This window comes from Alligator sinensis, unplaced genomic scaffold (genome assembly GCF_000455745.1).
Source record: "Alligator sinensis unplaced genomic scaffold, ASM45574v1 scaffold181_2, whole genome shotgun sequence".
In the NCBI taxonomy this organism is placed as follows: Eukaryota; Metazoa; Chordata; order Crocodylia; family Alligatoridae; genus Alligator; species Alligator sinensis.
In genome coordinates, this window is record NW_005842429.1 from 1,147,741 (window position 1) to 1,157,352 (window position 9,612).

General features: G+C 42.1%; 1 protein-coding gene across 1 annotated transcript in view; it reads left to right on the forward strand.

Moving 5' to 3' along the window:
- CMTM7 (CKLF like MARVEL transmembrane domain containing 7) overlaps positions 1 to 8,305 on the forward strand; it is a 43,392-nt gene extending 35,087 nt beyond the window's left edge. Inside the window, exons 3-5 of the mRNA XM_025211778.1 lie at positions 736 to 834; positions 4,302 to 4,383; positions 7,029 to 8,305. Coding sequence (XP_025067563.1) covers positions 736 to 834; positions 4,302 to 4,383; positions 7,029 to 7,189 — 342 coding nt within the window. The 3' untranslated portion in view covers positions 7,190 to 8,305. The remainder of the gene's footprint in view (positions 1 to 735; positions 835 to 4,301; positions 4,384 to 7,028) is intronic.
- The last annotated feature ends 1,307 nt before the right edge of the window (positions 8,306 to 9,612 follow it).

A 9,612-nucleotide genomic window follows, 5' to 3' on the forward strand; every position in this document is an offset into this window, starting at 1 on the left:
ACTTCCAAGAGAAGTGGTGCTGGCTCCTACCCTGGGGGTCTTTAAGAGGAGGCTGGATGATCACCTTGCTGGGGTCGTTTGACCCCAGTGCTCTTTCCTGCCATGGCAGGGGGGCAGACTTGATGATCTGTCAAGGTCCCTTCTGACCCTACCAACTATGAAACTGTGTTTCTAGGATATCCTGCAGGATGTTCCTGTTTCATCCCATAGTTTCCCTGGCTAGTCAGTCATATTTACCTTTTATATTCTGGTGAAGCTAACAAGCTGCACAAGTTAGAATGAATCAGCCAGACTTAGTAGCTTTCTGCAGGGATCCAAGTCCTACTAGCAGGGTCAGTTAACAGAAGAGACCTGCCTTATAGGGCTTGACCATAGGTCTTGTTACCTCATTATAAATTAGGTTTTTTTAAATCTAGTAACATAACAATTCTGCTTAGAATGGATTTTTGATGTCCACAATCCAGATCCTAAACTGGTGTAAATTAGCGTAACTCCGCAGGTTGCAAAGGAGCTGAAGCTCTGATCCTGACATTTTAGCAAGGGATCTGAAATTTTGGTCACAAAAGAGATGTCCAAAAATCCCTTTCTCCACTATTTGTTTTGAGGTAATTTCTCTGCTTAGTATTTCTTTCTATTTGATTTACAAGTGATCAGCATTTGCCTTGACTTGCACACTTTTGAATCTAAGTCACGTTGAAATGCCTTTCTGATAGTGCGCTGTATTTGTCTTTGCAGGAATTTCTGCATTATTTAATTGGTACAGTTCTGCTTTTCATTGCATGTATTGTGGCAGCGTCCAAGAGCTACAATCAATCAGGACTCGTAGCTGGAGCGGTAAGACTTTGTTAGATCACAGTGTTTACAAGATCAGAGACTTTGTATCTGTTATTTGCTCTGTAATGTGTATCAGGAATTTATTGTTTGAAGCATTCTCTTTACAGTTGCTCCTTGCTTATGTCTTGGAGGAAAAAAACAAACTGATGATATTTTTCTCTGAAAAAACACACGTGATCAGTTAAAGAGCTTCCTGTAGCTTAGGAGCCACTGCCTGAGTATCACCGCCCTAAAATAACACACAAGCTAATTGATTACTGTAGGATTCCAGCTGCCTATGGTGGTGGTCACGGCATGTCAGTGAGGCAGCCTTACTCCCCAAACATGATGCTTGTGAATAGAGAGCCCAGCTCTCTGTGAAGTTGACCCTAGCTATCTGAGATATTTAACCGTCCCTACAACCAAGACTTCCCTATATGGTTAATTTGAGGAAGTCCATGAATGTGTAAAACAAGACTTTATCAGCAGTGGAACTTAGATTGAGGAAACTCAGTTCTGCTGAAATAAAGAATGACTACAGACCCAATAGCATAATGGAGGGGGAAAGCCCTGAGTGCTGCCTTTGTGGGAGGGCACAACTGGCACTGCGGCAGCTGGCACAGTCCTATGCGTTGCAGCTGCCTTGCTGTACCTCCTCACAGGCCTTTCCATTTTCAGAACTAAATCCACAGAACTCCTTAAATAGTACAAGACTTAGTTCTTCAACGCCTGACTTGTAGGTGCTGGCCATCATGAGAAAATCTCTAATCCTAAACTAGACATGTAGAACGATAACTAAAAAATTAAGCACTGTGAGTGAGGAGCCAACTAAGCTGGACATTAGGAAAGTCTGAGGAGATGGGTTTGTTTGTCTTAAACCCACATACTTCTGTGGGATTTAAGTTCTTTACTGTAGGCTGCAGAAAGGAGTCTTCCTCCATGTGGGATTCACAACTCTGAACCCTCTCCTGGAACAGAGAAGCACTCTGTTTCTACAGTGATGGGGCCCATATAAAACTTCCCGTGTAATCTCACATTAATATTCACCATCCCAAAGGATTTTATGCTATATTATTACAGGTCTGTCTGGCCCATGCTGGGGACTTTGGAGGAAACCAGTATTTCCTCCGCTCTGCCATGTTCAGATTGTGGCTTCAGTCGCAGAATGTAGAGAAGGTGCTTATCCACTGGACCCCACAGTCAGCAAGGAGGTGGGGAGGGAGGTATAGGGGATCAGAAGGTCCTTGTTGTTATTTCTTCACTCTTAGTTCAGAGCTGGTGGCTGAGCATAGAGGGGAAAAGTAAACTGTTCCACAAAAAGGAGTAATTTCCTTCTTTCTCAAAAGAAAAGGCTCACAAGGAAGAAACTGAGACTCTGAGTTGCAGTACATTCCCTCCTCTGCCCCACCTTAGTCAAGGCAAATTGTAATGGTCATGAATATGGTCAGACCTGTGTCAGATTTGTTCAATATTGAAATGCATCTCCCTTTGTGGTAGAATGTAGCAAGCTCCTTAACAGCCAACATCATGTGTTGATGGTGCGGGTTGTTAAGGAGCTGCCACATCCTAAGAAGTTCAAGATAAGATGCAAAGGAAGATGAGAGAGAGAGAGAGAGAGAGGACCACAAACAGCCTTCTGACATGAATAGGGGGTCAGGACAAAAGGGCCTTCTCCTTTTGGGAAAAGCAGTATATTAATTTAATAATTGGAGGGAGTCAAGATCTTTTATATCACATTCAGAATTATGGTATTCCCTTTTACTGTATTGGATCAATATATCAATAATTCCTAAAAGGGAAAATTGTTAATGTTACTTCTTGAAGAGTGTGGCCTTTTGGAAATTTAATTTGTGATCTGTAGAAATGAATGGGTAAAAACTTCTCTGGGCAGCAAGTACCTGGGATAGACTTATTTAGTAACAGATGATTCTTTGTCAAACTATGAACTAAGTCAACACTTGCTGTGAATTATTGGAAGGTTATTTTTGTGCTCTTTGTTCTGTTGATAGAAACTGGAAGTCCCTGCAGTCATAGAACTGAGGCTTGAGGGGGAGGACCTTAACTAATATTGTTGATTCTGTTTGTGCTAAATGTTTTGTGAATGCTCCTATGCTTTGGGCTCCATTCTGTATGTATGGAGTTCATAGGAATCCAGTGTACTTTACCCTGTCAGAATTGAGTTCTAAACTGAGATGAATCTCCAGGTGCTGTAAATCAGCACAGCTCCACTGAAGTGAGTGACGTACAAGTCAAAGATATAGTCATGTTTTTGTAACTACAATCTATTATATAGTGTTAAGAGTACAGGGTATAATATGTTCCTGCTTTCAGCAAGTAGACGTGTGTTAAATAGAGTCATAACTCTACATAGAAATATATGAATTAGGGCTGTGCGAAACCTCAGTCCTTGACTCAGTTCGGTGGAGATTCAGCCCAATTCAGTGGCCAAATCTCCAAATTGAATCAGGAGACCCTTTAATCTCTCTGAATCGAATCAGAACCCTCCAAATCGATTCAGAAAGATTCTGAAAGATTCAGCAATTCGGACATAGACACAGCTTTAAATGGTTTTCTACATACCTCAAGGTACCAGGTGGCTCGTGAATGCTGCAATGCTGGGGTGGATGGAGTGTCCCACAGGAACATGGTAGGGTCCTCAGTGCACTTGGCAGCAGACCCGGAAGTGGACCAGAAGCACTTCCGGTCCACTTGCAGGTCCACCAGGGAGCGTATGGGGGGGCCCTGCCCCCCCAGCTTGGCAACTTGTGCCTCCTGGGTCTGGGGCGGTGCCCGGGGTTCCCCCATGGCCAGTCACCGAGCCAGTCGGAGCATGCTCCCTGGTGGACCGAAAGTACTTCCGGTCCACTTCCAGGTTCACCGTTGAGCATGTGGGGGGCCCCCCCCCCATGCTTCTGTGGGATGCTCCATCTGTCCCAGCATCACAGCGTTCACGATCCATGCCTGGTACCTCAAGGTATGTAAAAAAAAAAAAACCAACATTTAAAGCTGTGTCTGTGGCCGAATCTCTGATTCTCTGAATTCGCATCAAATCTTCAGACTCAGATTCGGCTGAATCGAATTGGGGACAGTGATCCGAATCAGATTGAATCGCTGTCCCCGATTCAGACTGAATCTGAATCGAATATGGCCTGCTTCACACACCCCTAATATGAATTCCAACTTTAGCATCTAAAAATAAGAATGTTTCCATGGCTGCAGGAAGGAATCTTCATTTGTGTAAAAGGTTCTTGCACAGGATCTGTGTCCCATTGAAAACATTCCTAAGCCCTAATTTTGAGATTTGAATAGTTCAAATGGCTGGTTAGGGCACATCACACATGGGCCTCACACAAGCACATTTTCCTCTGGTAGGAGCGTTCCGCCTCTCAGTTAACACCGTTATGCAACAATAATGGGATTTTAATATATGGGACTCTCTACTGCATAGATTCCCTAAAACGGTTTTTAAATGCACCATTTTTTAACAGGTCTTCGGTTTCCTAGCTACATTCCTTTGCATATTGAGCATGTGGTCATCTTACAAGGTCTCTTGTGTTACTCAGTCAACAGGTAAGTGTCAAATGTCTCATGTTAATATGAAGCAGAGAATTTATTCAAAATTTATATTTATATCTTCCATGGCAGAGTTGGTATGGAAGGATTTATTAACATTCTGTACCCTATTACTCCATCTATTGAGAGATGGTAATTTAATGAATTCAGTGAATACTGAAATGTGTTAGCAGTTACTGGCAGCTGTTAACAGCAAAATAACTTGCATATAATAATCAGTGAATGCTTGATCTCCTCCTTGCCTCCTCAAAAAGAATGTTTCCTGTGTGTCCTTTAATCAAATAAAATAATTTGTTTGTGGCTACCCAACTGACACTAGCTTCCTTTTAAAGATGCAGCTGTGTGACTTTCACCACTGCAGGATGTCTGTGCCTTGCTAAAGGTGAAACCAAAGAAAAGAGCCAACCACTGAGTAAAGAGAGTGGATATTGTTGCAACTGGACTGTATTCCAAAAGTGTGTGAAGATCTACTTGAAAAACTTGTGCAAAGGAAGGAACAAACAGTATTTGGACCAAAGAAGCTGGCACCAAAATAATTTATAATGGAGAAACTGAATTTCTTGAGCTTTACGAAGAAATGCTATTTCTGTCCTTTTGAACTGCTCTCTTGCTCCCAACTAGTTGCAATAAGAATAATAAAACCTCATCTGGAGAGTTTACACTTCTTCATTAGGATCTGTATAATCTTAAAGGTGGAAAAAATTAATTCTAATTTCTTCCATCCTTTTACAAAAGGGAAATCTTTCTTCTCTATTAACCTTTAACAAAACAACTGCTACACACCAAAGCTGTGCCTGGGAAATCTGCCTGAAATCCTCTTCTACCTCTTCATTTCATGGTCACTGAGATTTTTTTGCATTATCTTAGTCAAGACTAGAAAAAGATCTTAAAGAACTTATTCTTGGAGGATTCACTGTGAACACTCCCTTTTAACCTCAGAAGTAAACTGGGTTTTTTAGATGACCAAAGACCTGTTTCAATGTTTACATTTTAAAATGGCCAAATCAGTAAGCTTAGAAACTTCTTTTTAGTATCCCACAGTACAGGAAAATAGATATCCAAGAACACATATTTAAAGGTGAGCCAAGTTTCCTGTTTTCCTTCTTGTCAATTTGTATTTGCATACTGGACTTCATTCACACTTATGCAGAATTAACCCATGGGAAGGGGAAACTGAGTTATCCAGGAATTTCTGTCTTTGGAGTTATAAGTATCATTATCTATTTCTTCAACATGCAGACAGTGTTGATGACTCAACTGCTCAGCCAGGTCTATGCTTTCAGGAACTAGAAACCATCTCAGGGGAAGTATGTAGCAGAGACAGAACCTCCCCTTGTCTGTGGGTGCAGCTCACCTCCACCACAGCTCTTGTTTTCTAAATCAAACCCATTTAGGCAGGCTGACTAGGGTCCAGGCCCAGGGCAGAAGGTCTAAATAAAGTTCACTTGATGAGGGACAGGCATAAAGGGCCTTGTGCAGGCTCTTTGGCTCCAATTAACCAGGAGGCCAAGGGAAACATGGGAAGAGCAGCATCATTTGAGCTGTTTCTTATTTTTTTGTTTGCACTAATCTGTGCCTAAATGCCTAGCCTCCGTTTTTGTGATCACTCTCCTTACATAGAATAATAACTGTATATATAATAATCCCTTTTTATTATATAGAATAATAATTCTATATATAATAATCCCTTTTTCCCCTAAGGAGCAAGCCTTTATACATTTTGTCATTCTTTGCCTCTGTATCATGTTTGTTTCTGTTTTATGTGCTTTTATTTTCTTACTCTCTGCTAAAAGAAGTTGGCAAGAAGATAGGGCTACAAATATTAAACTAATGAAATAAAAATAGCTGAAGCTTATTGCTGTTTTCTGGTAGAGGTAGAAAATTCTTCTCAACATAGCATGCCGTTTCCACAATTTATGTTGCTGTTGCAAACTTCCTCTTAAAGAAAACAAAATGACCAGCAAAGGAGCCAACCAAAAGCACAAATGTCTATTTTCTGCCGATACTTGGATTTATTTTTGTAAATGAAATGGTCACAGGCCTTATTTGTACTAAAAAATTATTAAAATGTAAGTGTTGTTCATTCACTAGCCAGTTGTATATAAGCCTTTAATAATGTTACAGGTTTTGTACAAAGTCCAGAATTGGCCTGCTTTTGTGCCTGACACCCCTGTCTGGTATTTATTCTGTCCACTGAAAATGTCAGTTTGTGTGAATTAAGAGTATATGAATAGTCATTTATCCATAAACCATGTAGTATGCAAGTAGCAATGGTGTAAGCTGCCAGCATTGCACAGCCATGACTTGGAGAATCCAGTGAGCTAGTGTGACAAAAGAGTGCATTCTTGGTGCCTATCTTTGCCTTCTCTGTGGAAAATGCCAACAGCTAGTGGTGATGTTTTCTGCAAGGGAGAGAGATGCTTTTTCACTGACTCAGGCCCCTGAACTGATTTTGATGACTGATGACCTCGCTTTGATTTGGACCAGGAACCTAGCTATATAAGGTGTTGTATGTCCCATCCTCAGGAGGAGCATTTATAATACAAAACAGTACTTCTCCTAGTTTTTCTTCTTTTCTTGTGTGAGGAATGCACACGTGTTTACTATGCACATTATCAGTGCAACCCTCTCTCCTCTGGCAGCTATTCAAGAAAGAATTCCTTCAGCAACCGAGCCAACTGTGCCTTGCCCTTTCTCATCAGCCTCCTCACTGACTGTGGCAGCAGGACAGCATGTCCTACGGATGCAGGACAGCATGGTTCATGGAGGCCACATCGTGCTGAGAGTTTCAAAAGGAAGGTGAGCTCTCTGGCAATTGAGCTAGTTCCTATACCTCTCAGGTGGTCCACATATTCCTCTGTACAGGATTTGTGCCTCTTATCCCCAAGTGCTGCTGCATTTGTGCCTCTTATCCCTCCCTCCTCTCCCCTCCCGAGTGCCGCTGCACTGTCATTTGCTGGACTTCCACAAGACACCCTCCCTCCCCCCCAACAATTCCAGGTAGGAAAGGTCCCCAAGTGGGAGCTGAACCCAATCTAGCAGCCAAATTGTCTGTTATTGCCCAAAGAATATTTTCTCAGACACTTGAGTACACTGGGAGCATTGTATCAAAGAAACAAGATAAAAACTCTCCTTTTCACTTGCATCTGCAGACAAAGCAAAAACTAGGCCAGGTGTAGACATGGAAGGCTTTCATTAACATACTTATCAGTATAACTTTGTAAAGCACTGGTAGTGCTCCAAACCCACTTGTATTGGCGCATTTCAAATTCAGAGCACTTTCAGAGCATTACTCTCCCACCACCCAACACATGTGCGCGCACGTACACACACAAGCCTGCAGCCAGAGAGCTGGAGAGCATGAATCCCTGTATGCCTCTTAGCCTCTGGAGGTTTCCAAGGACAACTGGTATCACAGTTTGATTGCACAGGAGAGTACTAATTGGCTGTCTGCTCTCCTTGTCCCCCTGCCCTCTCCCTCAAGATTTGGGGAGCAGAGCACTGTGGGATGCCAGAGGACTGAGCACTCTGGTGGAGGGTGCACCTATTTCAGGAGGTGCTACATCAGCACCCTCCCTAGCTGTAGCGCTCCACAGGCACTCAGCATGCTTTGAAGAGAACATCTGCTCGTGACCCTAATATGGATACAGCTTACACTGGCAAAACAGTATTTTTGCTCTTTAGTTTCCTTCACCCAGTCCCTGCAGGACATAAGTTCTAACAGCAAAGGTGCAATTTTGCTGCTATATCTGTGTCTGCAACAGCAGTTTTTGCTGCCATAGCTGTGCTGATTGGAAATTATACCCTTGTTGGAATTGATATACCAGGCTGAGTTTGTAGCATGGACCTGGGTGCTTTATTTCTCTGTGAATTTGATGTGGAATATGGAATACCAGTGTTTAAAAATAAATGATATATGTCTTGTAAAAAATACTGACTTTGAGATTTGGTGACTCTTAATTCCTCTTTCCCTGCTAGATGTTGACTGCACAGTTTATGTGGTATTTTCTACTCCTTTGAATTGCTTTAAAATTGTTCACATTTGTGTCACATTTTTTCAAATAGTTATTCCATATATTTTGCAAAAAAAAAATTGAATCATTTCTCCCAAGGACTAGGGGGAAGGGAAAAGCAGACTGCTCTGTTAAAAATACATTGAAACACATCAGTGAACTAATGTGCTACTGCAAGTGTGTTTTGTGTGGTGTTAACATGATGCTGGGGGAGGAAGACGGCTGGGAGAATTGCAGAGATTATTGGTAAAAAAAAAAAAGGAATATTAGTGCAAACACTATGAAGAAAAGATTTTCAGTGGATGTTTGCTCAGACATGAGCATGGGGTAACGTATTTTTTGCTGTTGGGGTGAGAGTATAATGGGCAAAGAGGAAGCTAACAAAAAATAGCTATTATGATGATGCATACCTTTAAGGAGCAACAAACTGGAGGTGGAGAAGTGTACGTTTCTTTAGGAATGCAGTTCATATTTCACGCTGTTTTCTTCTGATTTCATATTCTACTAAAGATAAAAGGACATTTTAGCCTGAGAGTGACGACATCGACTTGCAGTGCATTTAGCTTTGCTTAACGCATCGGTGGTTAAAGGCTCGTTTTATTGTTTTTGTAGGCAGCTTTGACCAGAGTGTTGCTCATGGGCCAAAGACAGTCTACAACAAATTCTGAAATGGAGTTATAGCCAGTGATGTGATCCAAGCCTATGTGTGCTCTGAACCAATCCATCTTGGATTCAGGTGGTTTACAATTAAATGTTTGGAGTCTCTACAAGCCAAAGAGGAGGGCAGCTGCAGCAATTACTAGCAAACTGTGTGCCCTGCTGAGTTCTGTTGCAACACTCATCTGGGCATAATTGGGGCAGCCTGCTTTAAGGCATATACAACATCTCAAGATGTGACTAGGAAGCTGAGATGTTCCATGGTTGTTTGTGGACAGCAAATCATCCAACAAATCTGCTTGGCTTCAATCTGTTGTTGCTGAGGTGCCTTAGGTTAGAGCCAAAACATTCTCTTTGGAGGCTTACCTCCTGTTTTTCTTCTTTAGAATTGCAGGCCAGCCCCCTGGAGCATGTCTCCCAGTGTGTTAACAGCTAACTGCTAAATGTGCAGCAGCTAGCACCAGCAGACCCCTTCATTGTGTCCCATCTCACACTACCCCCACACAGGAAATGAAATCAGTTCCCTGCTGCCAGCCATGAAGTCACATGGACTGCT